This window comes from Cyprinus carpio, chromosome A2, assembly GCF_018340385.1.
Source record: "Cyprinus carpio isolate SPL01 chromosome A2, ASM1834038v1, whole genome shotgun sequence".
Classification (NCBI taxonomy): Eukaryota; Metazoa; Chordata; class Actinopteri; order Cypriniformes; family Cyprinidae; genus Cyprinus; species Cyprinus carpio.
Genome location: NC_056573.1, coordinates 9,145,647 through 9,164,608, shown reverse-complemented (window position 1 = coordinate 9,164,608; position 18,962 = coordinate 9,145,647). Strand labels below are relative to the sequence as shown.

Below are 18,962 nucleotides of genomic sequence, written 5' to 3'. Positions count from 1 at the left end.
GATAAACTAGCAGAATTGACTGTTGACTGTCTCAAAGCAATACACAGCAGTGACTTTCCTGAATAAATGTGTTTTTGAACAAATTGGTTGAGTGAATAATTCAATGACTCACTCATAAAGACATTTAAGTAATTTATTCCTGAAATAATTAGTTTTTTAAATTAATCAGTTATTAAATGATGTTTTATTAATCAGCATTTTTAAATGAATCTTTTGTATGAATGATTCATTAATAATGTAACCTGCAGAAAGATTCCCATCACTGAAAAATTCCCACCACTAATTCACAGACTGACAGTCTTTTGTTGTTATAATTATAATTATTTATAGTTTACATTTTTAATTCAGCAATTTTGTATTGCAATCAAATATTAAAAAATTAAGTCAAAAAAAAAAGGCCAACAATCATAAAAATCACTAAACAATTATAAGAGGAAGGAAGCATCAACTCCCATTTAAAAGTCCAATTATATTCATCTGATAAGGACTCAACAAAGTCATGATCCACAGGTCAACATTCATAAATGAAGTCTATGTAGTCCACCTGAGCAGGTTTTAGTGCTTTGAGGCAAGAGGAAATAAACAAACAGCTTGTCAGTACAAATCTGGCACACCACCTGCAGCCCTTTGCCTGTAGCAACCACCTCCAAAGAAGAAGAGTGTGCGTGAGAAGTCGTTTTATTCTAAAAGGAGAGGGAATGAAAAGAAAAGCAAGCACTTCCAGATCTCTTTGTTTAGGCCATAACGAATACCCCTGAATAACTGTCGCTCTCTCTCTTTCTCACTCTCCCTCTGTCTCACCTAGCATGAAGCACGAATCTTGCACTAAATACTAACATCGTATAGTCATAATGAATGCAGCCACCAAATGAAAGGCCATTGTTCCTGCCAGACATGTGACTTTTATTACAGCGAGTGATCAAAATCAGTTATTCAGTGTTGGGCGGGTTAAGGGGGAAGGAGCACAGAGGGAAGTTGTCAGTCAGGAGCTGAAAGAGGTCACAATGCAAGCGGGGCGGTACATGATAATGAGGAGCTCTTACCGATGCTTGACTGATTAACGGACCACGTAAAAATGAATTGAACTTCAAAAGCACAGACAAAACTCTGTCATTCTATCTAATCCACAGAGGAAAGATCTGAAGCAGAGAAACAATACAAGTTCTGCCAACTCTCTTTAGCTCCTCTTTTCACATATCTGTGGTTCCCAGACATTTTTAGTGAGCACAGTAGTGTTTAACCCATTGTCTAAAGACGTCTAAGGAGAGTAATTATGGAGCGTGTATCTAGAGAACTTTACCCAGGGTGAAGTTTACCCTGGCAGTCCGCTACTATCATCCGCTCGCCACATAACAGTTCGCCGCAGCCAATACTGCAGTCTAAAGCCAAGCCTGAGGTTCAGCACTGGGTCATGAGCATTGTGACAGGTTCTACCTCCGGTCCACAAACAAGAAGGGCAATGCTTGGATTTCTGAAGATTATGTGTTATTATTAGAACTAATGTAGGAGTTTATGATTGATGCAGCATTATTTGCATGTTTGTGGCATTATAACTCATGCCTCTAACTTGCATTGCCTGTAGGGCACAATCCTTCAAAGCATACTTTACAGAAGCATGTGACCAGAAATCCAAGAATATATCTCCAGGCTAACTGAATATAATGGTGCACCATTTAAAGCATGCAAATACTTTGTAATACATACATTATATATAACCCTGATTTTCATAAGTCTGAACTGAGAGCAAACTGTGCAGATGGAACCATTAGCTGATATATAAATATACAAACATGCATTTGTACCAAGTTAAACCCCAAAGTTAAAGGTATAGTGTCTACATCTTATACACTCAGAAATATTTTAAATGAAATTTCACTCTGTATTGTGGGTGACACCTGTAATACTCAAAGGCTAAATGCCCAGAAGATGATTTAAGTGACACAGCTGTAAAATAGGTACAAGCTGAGACATGAAGAGGCAGATTAGTGCTGAGCTGGAAAAGCATGAAATTCTACCAGTATTTCATCTTCTACAAAATCCCTTTCATTAAAGGCAACTGTTTTTTACCTTCACTAGTATAAAATGCTTTTTTTATTGTATATAAATGATAATTAAAAAAAATACATAAATATATAAATCTATATATTATATTATTATTAAAATCTAATTCTTATATTTTACTGAATTTAAAATGTATTTCTTGTGATAGTTTTATTTGTATGCACTGCACATATATATTGTTTGCAAATATGCAAAGCAATTCTGAGTGATGGATGCTGAAAATCCAGCTTTGCCATTACAGGAATAAATTACATTTAAAAATATATTAAATTACTTTAAACTGTAATAATATTTCCTAATATTACTGTTTTACTGCATTTTTTGTCAAATAAATGCAGCATTGGTGAGCATAAGATACTTCTTTCATAAACATTAAAACATCATTGCAATCCGAAACTTGTAAACATTAGTGTTTCAGCGATCTTGTAGAAGTGCTTATCTTCACTGCTTTATTGGTGTTTAGATGAAACCTCATTCCAAAGAAAATTCTGAGGTACAGCCAAAGCAAGTCCAGATGTTCCAAAGTGCACTATTGGCTCAATTATCAACAACAGAAAGCTACATAAATCACCCAGACAATGACTGAAAGGTTGTGCCTAACACTCTCAATGTGAATAAGCAGATCTGCAAGAGAAGCACGACGAGGCCAATATCCCTTTGTGGGATATAAAAGTTCAGTATGGATAATGTAGTAAAGGTGCAGCAGTCAACCATATCAAGAGCTCTGCCTATAAAAGAGGGTGGCACAATAGATGCCATCACTCAAATAAGTCAAATAGACTATGGTACTCATAAGAACCATACTATAACAGAGCACACAATCAAAGATTTTATGGTTAAATGGCACAAAAATTTAATATATATGTGTTGCATAAATCTAACACAATCTGCACTTCACACGGCACCAAGAAGTGTGGCAAATCCTACACCACTAAACCAACCAGAAGAACAGCAAATCTGCCAGGATAAATGGGTCAAATTCTTATCCCAACATACTTAACCCTATAATGCCTACTGTATCACATTTGATATATAAATTTATAATGCATTTAAATTATCAACATGATCAAACTTTGCTGTACTGTTGTACACAATCTACAACATGCACTCTGAATAATACAGTAGTTTATACCTTATTAGCAAGTAAAAGGCTTTTTAGTATAATTCTAAAACGCCCCTTTTCAGGATGTGGTACATATGTCTTTTTGCTGTGAATTCTTTGCTGATTTTTATAAAGTAAACATAGGACAGGCTTTTGAGGAACATTTATTTAAACATCTCTTAATTTCATTATATGTTTTCCCCTCAAAGTAAAAACTACCAAGCTGATAATAAAATTAAGCATTTAAATATGATCTTATCACAACAAATCATTAGGATATAGAGTGACAACTGATATTTATATGTATTTTATCTAAGTAGCTTGCTAAACACTGTTATGTCACTGTTATGTATAAGAATTTTTTCTTACTTTTTGCCATATAAATATACCAACTGCACTAAATTGCATATTTTGTTAAATTTGGGCCTCTGGATAACATTGAGGTGTTTCTTTTTTCTGTATTTTTTTTTTTTTATAAATATTTTTTACAAATATTTAGTAAATTTAAATTATAACTCCGGAGAGGATTAAGAGTCCTAATAATTTTCATGACTCTAAACAAGGTTTCCTTATGCTATTAATATGATGCAAGATGCCTGAATCCAGTTTGAATTCACCCAAAGCTATTTAAATGGGTGGAATTTACAGGCTATGATGCTACGCATCAAGTTTCGTCTTATTTTGATGAACATGACTTCAGGAAAGAAATGAACATACTTATGCAATCATGATAACACTTCTGCAGGATGGTTTAACCTGACCCCTGACCTCAACATAATCACAGTTCAGCCTTAACAGTTCCTACAAAATCATGTCAATGCAAAAACTAACAAGCTCCTGCAAACAAGTATTCAGAATGACTGTATGAACCTCCTTTTAATATATAATTCCTACTGAATTAAAAATATTATGCAATAATATTAGGTAACATTTCAATAAAACAAGTAAGGAAGTGAACAAATTGTACGACAGGGATCAACAACTACTGCTGTAGGGAGAAGTGGTAAACTATCAGGACTAATCATTCCATTAAATAAGAGGCAACACTGCCTAAAACCACAATGAATAAACCAACATCATTTTCTGGCATGTTCATACCTGATCAGCACAACACAACACAACACAACACACTGCAAACCTTCTGTTCATTGTATCAGGCGAGTGCACTAATCATCTGCAGACACTAGACTTTAATGCATTGCACAACTCCTTAGCAACATCCGACAAGTTAAGGCACAGCCTCTGCAGGGGTTAAGGCAGATAAGCTGTTGGCAGAAAGTGAGGAGAAGCACAGTATGTCCTGATGGTGCACGCTTGCTCCTCAGTGATGATTACATCAAACCCTTTGGCTGAAAGACACTTAGTGGGATTAAATTCAAATGAATGGATCCTTATATTAAATGGAAAATGACAGATCTAAGAGTATTAGATAATAAGTTCTCACTGCATCAGTGGAAATTAACTGAATGAGAATTATGGCAACAATTTAGTCCATATGGTTTGGCTACAGTGTGAATTATGTGTGTTTTTCTGTAGAGTACAATCAGGTTTATCAAACTCAAAAGAAAGACTAAGCTTACCTGGGTAAGAACTGGCGATGGTCTTAATCTCTGGAGACAGACAAAAGAAACATGACGTGTGTGTTATATTAAAGTACCAACATTTCTGTACAAACCACAGGGAACTGGTACAGCATTACTGGAACTATCATAAGATATGTTTAATTAGGGTAAGGTAAACAAGATTTTCTTAGCGCATAGCCCACACCTTCAATATTATGACTTCTTTTGAGGAAAAACAGGTATCTTGAAATGAAATTAGCATTAAAGCCTACTATATTTAAAAGTAATGTTACCAAATAAACATGAAAGAGAAAAATGTAACCCATGGTGCTTGTTAAAAGCTACTCATTTTTTTTTTAAATCATAAATGTCTTTATAAATACATGCCTTTGTTTGATCTACTAGCCATCCATTTAGGGCTCTACCATGTAAAAAAGCTCCTGCTGAGCTTCAGTGTCAGTGTTCATTCTTCAACCAATCAAAACCAGTTCAAGGTTGTGCTGTGACCTCCGACCTGAGACAGCCGGCTCTGTTTCATTACAAGACTGCTAAAAGGTAGGTACATTATTTATATAATCTTTTATTAAACCAGATTAAGTTGTCAGATTTCAACCATTTTAAACCATTAATACATTAGGAAGCCTCACAAGAATGGGATCACTGAAGGTCTTTGAAATGACAGTGTCTACCAAAAAATACTCACTATACAAACTAGTCTTTTAATTCCCTAAATAGCCCAAGAAACCATTTTGTTGCTGATGTTTGGGCATGCAGAGGTTCTTGCTACGCCTTGCTTAGAATAAAAGATGCTAAACCCCAGATAAACCTCTTATAGGTCATAAACTTTGAGAAGTTGTTGTGATTTACAGCTGCTACATTCATGGAAAGGTTCAAATGGCAGAAATTCAAAAAAGGATAGCACATGAATGCAGTCAGCCAGCCATTATAGACGTTTCATTGATGAAGATTTCACACCTTTCAACTGCATCATGCTATAATATGATTGGGGTATAAAAGGGGTGAGACTGAGAGGAAGGGTTGGGTAGTTAAATACTGATGAGCTTAACAGACCCCCCGGGATAAAGCAGGTGGAGGGTCTGACTCCACTCAAAGTAATTTAAACTTTTTGACTGAGAGGGAATTTACTGTGAAGCAAACCTTCACCAGCTGTTATAAACAAGACCATACTCAGGATCAGCGGTTCTCAACCAGGGGTCTGGGGCACACTGGGGGGCCTCTGCAAACTTCGAGGGGGGCCTCAGTAAATCAAAAGTTAATTTTAAATTTAGTTATATTAACATAGTTTTAATCAAAATGCTAAGAAAACTGTAAAGACTGAAAACCCATGTCTTACATAATAATGAAACCTACACTTTTTATGACCACATTTTATTCGAAGCATACATTTCTATTTGTAAATTTTTTTTTTTTTCATTTTACACAGCTATTTAAGTGACCTGTGAAGATACATTTTACTTAAAAATAAAAAAAAAAAAACATAATAAAAAAATAAATTTAATTAACCTGCCAGCAGTATAAGAAAATAAACTTGATTCAAACAGAAAAAAAAAATAGTTTTAAACATGAAGTCACTTAATTTTATTTTATTTATTATTATTATGTTGGAAAACAAGACAAAAAATACTGAGCACCAAATTTATTTTTGCAGTGTACATTTATGTTGAAGAATGAATGTATATATATATATATATATATATATATATATACATATATATATATATATATATATATATATATATAAATACTGTACTGTATGCAGAATATATATTTAAATACTGTACTGTATGCAGAACATCATACGTTGAACGACTTAAAGCCTGACTTTATTGTGAAGCGTTTAAATGTTGTTCATTACTTAATTTTATTGTATTTTCAAATGCAACATGCCTTACCTGACACAACTTTACTACCGTCCAACAAAATATGTACGCGGAGAGGGAAAACTTGGCTCTCATGTACCGCTCCGGTAAGCAGGCGAGATGCATCTGCACCTCATCCAGTCCTCCGTCTCCAGAACGCTCCAGTTCACAGCCCTGCGTCCCAGTACCGTTCCCAGCGCCTGCCTCTTCCATGTTAACAATGATTTCAACAAGTTTTAAAGTCCATTAGAACAGGCAAAGTGTTCTGACTGTACCTGTCTGCTTCATGTTGGCTGTCCGCTGAATGTCACAGAAGACAAAGGCTCTTGAACAGTGCATGACATTTGTGAGTACTCAACCGCGGGTGACAGTGCAATGTTTACTTCAGCGCTGTCAGTAGTTTACACATATTTTCCAGCTCCGCGAAACGCGAGATTTACTTATGACGCGGCGGCGGTGTATAAAAAGCAGGGCAAAAGTCTCTGTGGTGTGGTATAACAAATTCCAGCGTCCCACGTTGTTTGTCGCTGACAGTCAGGGGGGAGAGGAGTTTCAGATATGATATATCCTCCACTGGCATTTCAATTATACAGTAAACGAGCGACGCGACGCGACAAACCAGAACGCGCCCACTAAGCAGCGAATTTGTGTACGCTGCGAGCTCTCGAGCGTCTTTCAGAGTAACGTTAGTGGATGGAATTCTGACGTCAACGCCAAATGGACCAATCAAAGGCTTTGTTTACGGGAGCAGCGAGACGCGCCAAACTGGAACACTCACATACAAATCACCATCTATGCGCGTTCATTTGCACTGTAAACAACTTAAGTGTAGATGCAGATGTGAATTATATAGAGTCAATTGCATATTTTAAGCATTTTCTTTCAATAATAGATAATTTATTACTGTCAAGAAATGCAGACACATACCATCAATCAAAGATTATAAAACAATATTATTGTTACATTATTTAATCAGAACAAAATCATTATCTTAAAGGAATAGTTCACTTGAATATGAAAATTTGTCGAACATGTACTCACCCTCAGGCTATTCAACATGTAGCTACATGAGTTTGTTTCTTCATCTGAACAGATTTGGAGAAATTTAGCATTACATCATTTGCTCACAAATGAATCCCCTACAGTGAATGGGTGCCATCAGATTGAGAGTCCAAACAGCTGCTAAAAACATCACAATAATTTTAACTTTAAACCTGGCCAAAATACCAGTACACCAGTCCATCCCCTGTTGTCCTCTCATATCAAAATATACAAAAATATTTGTTAAGAACTGTTTCGAATTGTTCTTGCTTGTAAAAAGTGCTTGATCTGTGCATATTTCTCTCCTGATTCAGATATGACTTTTTCACTGGAGATTATATTGATAGAGGACTCATTTTAGCCAGAATGTTTTAATGGTTTTGTTTGTTACAGATCTTTTTGTAACTAACTATCTTTTTGTAACACTCTTTTTTTTCGCTTCAGAAGATGTTAACTGATGGACTGGAGTTTTCTTGTGGATTATTCTGATGTTTTTAATAGATGTTTGAACTCTTGAACTCTCATTCTGACAGCACCCATTCACTTCAGAGTATCTGTTGGCTATATAAAGTTAAATCTCCCCAAATCTTTTCCTATGAAGAAACAAACAAAATTTTCTGCAAATTTTAATTTTTGGGTGAACTATTCCTTAATCTTACGTCATATGGACCCCCTGAAGTATCTTCACAGACCCCTGGTTGAAATCCCTTAATTAAACTTAATTAATTAAGCTTATTATTGTATTATATTAAGATTATTGTAATGCTTTTGGAGAAAAAGTGGCTCTGCAAAGAGAGAGTAATTTTTATATCCACATTTATTCACAGACTTGTTGATGTGATTTTGTCTTAAAGTACAGCCGGCGCCAGGCCTGATACAGGGCTCTGTTCACTCACTCTGTTGTTTGCTCAGCTTTTGTTCTGTCCATTAAGCAATGTCTGAGCTATAGTCAATACATACAGTGCTGACACCTCAGCTCATCTGCTTGGTTTAGAAACAGCCCACATCGGAGTGTGAAATCAACCTTTGGTACACCATAAATGCCAAAAAGATGTCATTTAAATCCATATGGATTCATAAACAGGTTTTTATTAATACTCAGTGACAAAGGTAAGCACATCAGTATAAATATTGCACAGAACTACGATAATTGTCAGCTGCCTTGTCTTGAAAAGAATATAATGGCACTAAGAGGTGACAAAATAACCTTCTTTATACTCCATTCCAACAAAATCTGCACTTTACAAAGTTTATATAGCCTACAAATTCATGCAACACATTCATTTAGCAATATAATCATTCATATTATTAGGATATTGACAGTGGTTCAAGTCTTACATGCTATTATCTGTCATCTAATTCTTGAATTTTGACACACCTTTCCTGAGAAATAATATAATTATTTGTACAAGAAATACTAAACAGCAACACAAATAAAACAACTTCCTCAATTTTAAGTATATCAAATAATATGAAAACTATAGTGCTTTTATTGAGGATTATCCTTGCCTTCATTACTGACATCAACCCTGTACCAGATGTTGTTATGGCTGATAGTGATGTAATGAAAAACAGGTTGAGGCCCTGAAATATAATACTTTACTAATAGCTGCTAAGGTTTTAGCAGAAAGGGTTTCTTCGAAACGACCCTTTGATTTCCTTTTGTTTAGAGCAAGGATTGCATGCACATATAGGCCACTTCTAAAGGTACCATTTTTTTGGTATCCAAATTTATTTTTGCAAAAATTTGTTCTATTCATATAAACATCCATAACCATTAAGAGTGTAAATAAATGGTATGAAATAAAGTTCAGTGTTAACAGATAACCGGCCAACCAAATATAGATGTGCAGACATCTATATTTAAGCAGATAACTGTGTGCTCAAAGAAGGGTGTGCAGACATATATAGATTACTAGTTATACCAGGGGTTGTATTTATGGGAATTCTGTTCAATAACAGCCCTAGCTAGACTATTGCAGTCTAGGTTGAGTTGAAGTATTTACCAAGTAAACAAAGGGACTGAACTGGCAGATTTACAATTCAAAATGGACAAAGACAACAAGTAAAAGTTCCACCTGCCTGCTTTGTGAAGAGGCCTACTATATATATGAATGGACCCTTTTCTTGGTGCCTCTCATCAATTCTGGTCACATCAGCCAGATCAGAGGCGTTCTTTCAAAGGGCTACTTTACCTCGTTTATTCACTGATACACGATTATCCATCTCTGTTTTGAACTCTAATTGGACAAATGAAAATGCAAAGTTGATTCCATTACTATGTCTCCAGCTGTCCCAATCCTTTCAAGAAACTGTCTGTTTCTCTTCCAAACTCTAGAATAGAGCTTTTCAAATAGCTTGACAGATTGTTTCGATGTAGAAAAACAAGCTTAAGTATAACTTCCCACAATGTCAAATTCCATACATTTTCTCTAAGACAACAGTTTAAAATGTGTCCCTCGGACATTAATAAAGTGTTATTGTAGTTATTGCACTAGTATGTACTGTCATTGATCCTTGGTTTGAAAACTCCAGCAATAAACTTGCAATAAGAAATAGCAGTGATTGCAGAAACACTGTAGAGAGAGAAAAACACTGATACGACTTTTCACTTTTCAAACAAACAGATCAACAGACCTGTTGTTGTTCCAGGCTGACAGTGTTGCTGAGTTGACAGTAAAATGAGCAAACATGTCAGATTTCTTGTGGAAGAAAGGTAGAGACTTTGACAGCTGGTAGAGAGGTCAGCTGCCCAGAGGACTGAGGTACTGGACACAAGAAACGAGTTTAAGACAGGATCCACAAATTCAGAATCTGTGAAGGAGAAATTAGAAAACACATCAAAAATAAAAATCATACATAACCCACCACCACAAAAAAAAAAGAAAAAGAAAAAAAGAATAAGACTCAGAATACAAATAAGAAATAATACATGTATAGATTAAGATGTAATGTATTTTGACATTATACTCAAAAAAAAAAAATTAAAATTGCTTTCTCATAAATCTGATATAGTGTATAACATCCTTGCTCCAAAACTGATATAGTGTATAAAATTCTTGTCCCAAACTTTTTAATAACACACACACACACACACACTTAGAATTGTACTTTTTAAAATTAAAATTACACACACACACACACACACACACACACACATTACAATATTTATACTTTTATATATATTAATATATACACACACACACACACACACATATATATACAATTTACATGTATAAAAAGTAAAATTTACATATACATTTTAATCCTATATATATATAAATATTTTCACATTACAATAATGAGAATTAGATTGATTGATTAACTAAATAACTAACTAATAAACAGTAAACAAAAATGAGAATTAGATTGATTGATTGACTGACTGACTGACTGATTGATTGGACAGTCAACAAGAATTGTGTTGCTTAATGTGCTTAAATGTCACAATGTAATTATAATAATTATAATTATTATTATTATTATTATTAAAAATGTATTATCCTAAAAAATGTATTTTCTGATTATGCAAAATATAATTATTTTTTTATTTTTGGGGGGAGGGGTGAAACATGTTTTGACAGATATTGTGACATTCATTCATACTGTGATTCTATAATTATTCACAAACTCTTTCAGCATCTGAAGTGAGTACATTTCACTCCTGTCGTTGTCAGTGCCAATTATTTGAAGCAGCTGCACCAGATTAATTACTCTACTTTGAGACAAATGTTTGTTTCCTTTAAGCATCAACCAACTCTACAAGGGTTTAGAGCTCCAGCAGTGCAGTCTATTCATTTTCCAACCTAGTGTCCTGCACGAATAGCTAATTCCATTCCTCAATATCGACACAGTCCCCCATTGTGTCCCATGTCATTGGACTAAATCGTCCGCAAAGTCATGCAACCAAACTAACAGCATGAGGCTTATTCCCTAAGCCAGAAAACAGAACAGAGTCCTGTTCAGCATCACCTCTCTCAATAGGCAGCAGTCAGCAAGCTCTATACATCTGCTCTGCAGTGGCTCCCGGGTTGCTAAGAACACTCCCAGGAGCACACTGATGGATTATAGAGCAGTCAAAGCCAACATGAACCCCTTCCCCTCTGGCTGCAAGCCGAACTGCATCAGATGAGACAAGCATGTGTAGAAAATGTCCTGCTCTGATGAAAAATAATGTATGAGGAAATACAGACAAGCTTAGTTCGATTCTGGTGAAGAAATGCAGGTGGTTTAAACATTCTGTTCAATCTCACACTGGGTTTTGTGCACTGCATAGGTTGTGAAATGTCTATACTGCCACATAGTGGCCAAACTGTACTTTACAGTGTAAAAATAACACTGTTCTAAATCTGACAAAAAATAACAAAAAAAACAAACATTAAAACATCCCCCAATAAAAAATAAAACAAATTATGTCAAAAACATAACACACAGCTGAATACACGCTATGTCTTTGACTGAATACACGCTTTCATATTTTCCAGATGTGCATGCAAACAGCTGTCTGTTGTGTGAAGATCCACTGAGAGCTGAGCAGGAAATAAAAGTATGTCAATAGACCATTCACTACTCATATCCAACCCAGTAACCATGATATACAGTAACCATCCAAAACAAGCCAAGCAATATACCTCAGGCCACATTCAAACACATTTCCTGCTAAGGAAAACAAGATTCACATTTTTATTGTACACTGATCTTGCAATAAGAAATACAAACACTTAATAAAAGAAAGTCCTGTCTCACGCTCTCTTGATGTTGTCCTGGTTTTATTTGCGTATTAATCTTCTAAAGCAGCTCTGTTAAGAGAAGTAGACTGAAGGTGGATAAAAATTAGCCTGATTAGAGTGACAGTGGAATTCAAGATTAGTTCAGTATCTACATTCAACATTTTCTGCAGGCAAAATATCATTAACATGCCTACAATCTAGTTTAAATTAAAACTAAAAGGCCATTTGCCTAAAATGCAATAGGTTGATTTAGTTCTTAATTAATTCCTACAATTTCACATCATCTTATATTTTATACAATTAAATTAAATATAAAGTTAATTAAAACAATTAAAATGCTAAAAACAGAAAAGAAAAAAAAAATAAGTAGCAGGATGTGTAGTAAATGTAGCAAATAAATAAAATAAATATATAGCAATCTGACACAACTAGTGCTCTTCCCACATTTCGGGGCCCCTTTTAGCATCAGAAAGGTAAGAAGATTGGCAAAAAGGCTGTAAAATGCCCATTTAAAGTTTCCACAAAGAAAAAAAAAAAAAAAAAAAAATTTAAGGCATTTTGATTTTGAATCAAATTCTTTGTCAACAGGGCCAGACAGCCTTTTTAAATTATTAACAAGCTATTCTCCTCAAATTCCATTTACTTTCAGTTCCACCATTATGATTTTAAATAATTAATTACCACAGCTCAGATGTTTGTCCTAATCACCAAAAAGCATCTAAGCAAAATAAAAATAATAAAATCTTCATCAAAACACAGCCCCATACACCTAAGCAATATAAAACAATTACAAAAAAGAATGAACTGCAGCATCAAATGCTAAATCAGAACCTAACGACTCTAAAATCATATCCACTTTCATGCTGGTACACTGCCAATATACTGAGAGCTTTCCCATCTGTTTCAAGATATCAGCTGAAATATATAACAAGACACAGATACATATATAGGGAGGATATCTGACCTTGAAGCCCTATCAAAAGCAGATCTGCTATCCTTCGTGCTAATTAATTTACTCCAAACACGTTCGCCTGGAGAACTATAATTCTGAAGTCATTTATAAAGGAGCAAATCCAGATAGACAATGCTTATTGTAGTTTTCAATGTTTCAATATTAATGTATTTCAGGAGATTGTAGTCACCTCAGATCTTTTTTTTGAAATAGTTTGCATGACTACTAATAATAGACCAAATGATTAAAACCCTCCCTCCCTCCCCCTAAAATCCTAATTACATATTCAGTCCATCAGTGCTCTGTGATGCACACACCAAACAACCCATAGATCAGAGTTTTCAAGCACCTCTGCTGACCCAGCTACAGCAGAATAATCCCCAGGAAGCCTTGAAACACTGGGACACAAACACTTCCCCTGACACAAGCACAAAACAGTGGCCACTGACTCCCTTGCGATGTAATTAAAGAAGATGTTTTAAAGGCCCTGATCTGTGCTTCTGCACTAATGACTGGCAGTGTAAAAAGACTCTAAATATACTACTTTGAAAATGCCTTTAAAAGACAAAACATAGGAATATATTAAGTATTATGCTGTTAAACCTTTCTGATTTTCCTACTGTATTTTTTTTAACTGCATAATGATCAGCTGCTGCAATTGACAGCCTGTTACAGTACAGCATGCCAATTTGTTCACCTCTTGCCATTGTTTGTGAGTGAACTGAAGGAGAATGTGCTTGCTGTGAGTATACCTGCAAGGCATGTGAGAATTTGACAGCAGGATGAAGGACTAAGTGACACGTTTCCTCTGAGGCCTCACTATAGCACCCCTACAGTCATTAATAATGAAACTCTTCTTATCTCTATTTTTCTTGCAATAAGATTACACTGATTTGGAAAAAATACAATAAAAAGCAAATAAATAACAAACATATTTTAAAAAGAAAATGAACTGAATAGTCAACATGATGTGAAACAGTTATAGCGTCCTGCAGTGTGGCATGTGTTTAAATATATTTTAGACTGCATATTACAATTATTGTATTATACTTATTGTCTAATATTTAATTTAAAATGTGCATTTAAAATCATTTGAAACAAAAAAAATGTAATTTATAGGAAACATATTTGGAAAATTTCTAAACATTTTAGACAATGTTACATTACCACAACAGATGACAGACACCTATACATTGATGGATGGATGGATGATTGGATGGATGAATGTGACATCAAATGAAACTATATAATTGTGCAAATATGTGCAAACTTTTGATTAGAAAAATCTAGCACCTGTTTCACTTCTTCATTCTGCATCTGCGTTCTACTTTTCGATCCCCTGGAAAGACACTGCATGATCCCTCACTATTCACAGCAGACTTCCTGTGATGCCGTAATCTGTGCGTCTTTTTGGATGGGTTTCCCTCTTCAGTCTTATTCAAATGGTGTATGTGTTGGTTCTCTCTGCAATGAAAATCTGAAGAGGCAGAGGCCATGAGAGGAAGAGATGTAGGCCTGGTAGCTTGAGATACATCTGCATCACCAGATTCAACCTCACATAGACCGTAAGTTTCCAACACCAAATCATCAGAACCAAGTCCCTTAGTCTCCAAAAGGGAAGGTTTCACATCTTCAGAAAAGCTGGACTTCCTCAAGTGATGTCTATCATCCAAGCCTCTCTCAGAAGTTGCCACTGGCCTTTTCTTTTTCTTTATGTATTTTTGAGAGTGTTCTTTGTTCCTTTTTACCCCTTGCTCAGGTACAAGGATATCTTTTATCTTACAGCTTGAGTGAGCTTGAGTAAAGTTGATTTTCATAGAAGACAACTGACTAGCACACTGCTCAACAAGGGAAGCTATGCTGATGTCACTTCTTATCCCGCAGATGCTGGCTGGAGAGAGTAGGTCTCTGGTTATTGGCTGTGGAGTTAGAGTGGACCTGGGGAGACTGGCATGGGCCCAAAGGTCTGAAGTCTTGATGTGCTCAATGAGGGACATGCAAGAACGGCACAGGTGCAGATCTTTCGCTCCATTTTTCAGAGAACTCTTGCAAGATTCACAAAGAGAATCCTTGTTTATGGCCAACACAAACAAAGACCTTGTCCCAGAGCCAGGAGAGCTTACCACCGGGGACTGCAAATCTCCACCTGGAGTTTTAGGAGAGTCGATATTGAATATCCTGAAACACACACCACTCATTGGGGTCTTGGGTTGGCTCTCTGGAGAAGCCAAGGTTGACATCACTGTGTTTGCATCATATTTTGAGGGTAGAGCACCAACGCTTTTCTGACTTGACTCTTTAAAATCAGCTGTGTCTCCTCTACCGTTAACAGTTCTCGATCCTTTTGTTGATTTCCTAATCCTCGCTGACTGCGTTTTGCATCTCAGACATTCATCTCTTGTTTCTTCACTTCTCATTTTTGAAGATCTTAACTCTGTTGTGTTGCTATTGTCAGTCCTATGCTTTAGCCAGTTAACTATACCCATAGCCATAGATATCTCAGTGTCACAAAGCTTTAGTAAGCAATCCTTCCCCATCCATTTACTTTGCAGAAGCTCTTGACCAACAAAGTCCTGGGCCAAAGGTGGGGCAAGATTCTCCTCTGCTCCATCATGGAAGCTGTACATGGATAATGGAAGATCACTGCACTGGCCAACGATGCTGTCTGTTAGATTGATCTCATTATTAAAGATCGAGGTCATCTCTGCCTCGCTGGGGTCACAGAATAGCTCATAAAGAACATCTCTACTGTACGTGTCCCTTGGGATATTAATGGAATGCACTGGAGTGAGGGAACTTCTGCTATGGTCCTCAAAACCAGGAGAAACATAATCACAGTAGCCCTCATCACTGGTGTTCCCTCGGTTATCACTTTTGGGTGTTATCACATCAGTATTAAATTCCCTGATCTCGGCCTCTCTAGGTTGTAGTGTATTTGTTGTTTCATATTCAGACTTGGTTGTGGAAGGAGATTTTGTGATAGGGGTTGTGGATTTTGTTGCATGTCCTGTTGCTTTTGAACTTTGCCCTAAAAGCAAAGTTCTGTTTAGGGTTTCCCACAACCCAAACATGTCCAGGACCTCAGTGTGCGCTGGAGAGGCCAGACACTCCTTACCTCCCTGGAATCCTGTAGTAGTAGAGCTTTTCCTCAGAGGTTCACAGGCAACTTTGTGATGCTCATGGCTAAGGACCCCCTCAGGTGATACAAGATCATCAGCAAATATCTCACCACAACCAGCCCGAGATCCAAAGCTTTGTAATGAAGCAGCATCCTCACAGACATTAGCACAACATTCACTGGAAGCATCGGAGGGAGTCTCACTGAGTTCATCATTATATCTGTTTCCGGCAGTGGTACGTTTTCGGTGCCTTACCGTCTTCCTCCTCCATTTCAGTGTTGGAACATTCTCACCTGTAACATGACATGGTGTACTTGGGGACATAGGTTTCTCAAGTTTGTGTCTATTGTGAACAAACAAGTCCTTATTGGCCTTCCTAGGTTTCCTCAGGGAGAGCCTCTTTTTAGGAACGGACTTGGCTATGCAGGGCACAAAGGGCACTTGAGGTGTTAGGTTACGGTAATCAATGATTTCATGGCTGCTGCCAGATGTATCTCGATTCTCACAAAGCAGCCTTAGAGGTGCCTCAAATCCTGAATAGCTGACACTGGTCACCAGCTTATGGTGATGGTGCCAGTTCATCCAATCTTTGTACACAGGGCTCTCAGCTTGCTGCTGTCCCGTTCCTCTCACACAGTCATGGGTTCTGCTTCTTCTGAAAGAGCCATGGAGCTGCCTATGACCTTCTGAGAGCATGTCACTAACCCCTGAAGACAGTATGTCCAGAGTGTCTGGCACAGGCAGTGAGGATGGGCTTTCATCAGAATTGTGTGTATTCACAAATCCATTATTCGTGATGGTTTGAGATTTGTGTTCTTGAGGCCAATTACTCCGGCCACATGCCTTACTTGACCTCTTCCGATCAACTGAAGGATCTTCACTCCTTGACAGCTCCATGTTTTCATACACATAACTGTAACTAGATATGAGACAAATCCAAGATACAGTAAAATATAAGGATTATGATTTTTTATTTCATTTTCAAATATTTTACAATGTTATATTGTACTTTAATCATAAATGTGTCTACTATTTCATACTTTATCACTCAAATCTGAACAAAATTAAGAACATTTCAAAGAACCTGCAAATGCACAATATTTAATACACCATATTTAAAATATAAGAAAATAAACAATTTTTATATCAAATGTTTTTCTTTCATTTTGATGCTTTTGAATCTACACTTTAAATTGGTTATGAGATCAGTGATTCATTTACAATAAATTAATCTTCAAAAAAAGTAATGAACCTAATTTCAGAAAGAAAAATAAATTAGGAAGAACATAGCTCTTATCAGCTCAATAATATTCATTTAAAAAGCACTTTAAACTCATTTTACACAATTGTTATTCCACATTTGTGTCCGTTTTATATTATTCCTGACAGCTACAGTAGAAGATTCATTGCCGTACATATGTGAAAGCTATTCAGTAATAAACAGTAACATTATTATTTTGATCCGTGATATTATTTGACGCAATAGGGCAAAGTGTAATACTTCTTGTAATTAAATCAATACAATGGTCCGGTATCATGGGACTATTTATACTACAGTATAAATATTTATACTACAGAGCTACTGTAAAGTATATTTTAAAGCAAAAAATGACAGGTTGATTTGTAGTAAGAAAAACAGGATGTAACAATTACCTATTGTCCACTTCGTTTGATTGAAACACCTCGTTAATACTGATATCATTTAACTATAACTCAAATCTGATAACACAAGGACAATCTGATAGGTCACATGACAAGATTGAGCATCATATGGCTCTACAATTTGAAATTAACAACGGGTCATACTAGCAGTAATGAGGCAATCGCAAAAGCCTTACAAAAACAAAATTCCATTTATTTTATATTTAGGAAGAACTCCATTTTTATCTTACTCTGACCCATTGGCTTGAAATTCGTCGTTCGAATCCATTTGAGCAACGCCTTGATACACGTTTTTTGCCTAAAACAAAGTCCACTGGATTCTAATAATTGAACGAATTCGAATGGCACGTCATTTCGGCGGTTATCTTTTTACATACCTGAAGCAGAATGTGACGGAAGGCGTTTGGCGAGAGCTGAAGCGCGTGACAAGATGGGATGCTCTGGCTGTCAGCGCGCGTGTGGAGATAATTACGATAGCCAATCAGAAGACAGAATAACGCTAACAACACAGCATCATCAATCGCTGATCATACCGCTGCAAACAACGAGCGCGAAACGTTTTCACCGCCTGTGGACAATGAAATATCACCGAAGGGCTTTCATAACATCTCTGGTTGTAAAATATAAGGCCCCCAGGCTCAGCTCAAACTGAGAGACTAATATTAACAATATATTCCTCTTAAAATCACAACCCACAAATTCTATTAAAGCCACTTCACTCAACTTAAAGCTACAATAATAGCTATTTGAATCCACAGAATAATTTTAAATAATTAGTGCTAAAAGCTACTGCTTGATGTTTGCTTGTACTATGACACTAATGTTAGTATTTTACTTGTAAATCAAAACACAT

General features: G+C 36.1%; 2 protein-coding genes across 10 annotated transcripts in view; both read right to left on the bottom strand.

The window, feature by feature from the left end:
• Positions 1-7,273, bottom strand: part of LOC109055151 (rho guanine nucleotide exchange factor 4-like) — an 82,652-nt gene extending 75,379 nt beyond the window's left edge. For 6 of the 9 annotated variants that reach the window (XM_042771623.1, XM_042771639.1, XM_042771651.1 and 3 more), the window contains exons 1-2: positions 6,639-7,273; positions 4,744-4,773 (exon numbers count right to left, since the gene is read on the bottom strand). In XM_042771623.1, the coding sequence (XP_042627557.1) occupies positions 4,744-4,773; positions 6,639-6,818 (210 nt within the window). In that variant the 5' untranslated portion in view covers positions 6,819-7,273. The remainder of the gene's footprint in view (positions 1-4,743; positions 4,774-6,638) is intronic. The other 3 variants (XM_042771643.1, XM_042771648.1, XM_042771633.1) reach the window with 2 other exon arrangements.
• An 851-nt stretch (positions 7,274-8,124) lies between these two features.
• amer3 (APC membrane recruitment protein 3) lies at positions 8,125-18,850 on the bottom strand. The gene is made up of 3 exons (XM_019071682.2): positions 18,487-18,850; positions 14,622-17,366; positions 8,125-10,460 (listed from the first exon to the last, which is right to left on the bottom strand). The coding sequence occupies exon 2, from the start codon at positions 17,342-17,344 to the stop codon at positions 14,627-14,629; it is 2,718 nt and encodes a 905-aa protein (XP_018927227.1). The 5' UTR covers positions 17,345-17,366; positions 18,487-18,850; the 3' UTR covers positions 8,125-10,460; positions 14,622-14,626.
• Positions 18,851-18,962: the final 112 nt, after the last annotated feature.

Bases quoted from the DNA above. Each gene is read 5' to 3' on its own strand.
- amer3 (XM_019071682.2), bottom strand. From the start codon at position 17,344: ATGGAGCTGTCAAGGAGTGAAGATCCTTCAGTTGATCGGAAGAGGTCA.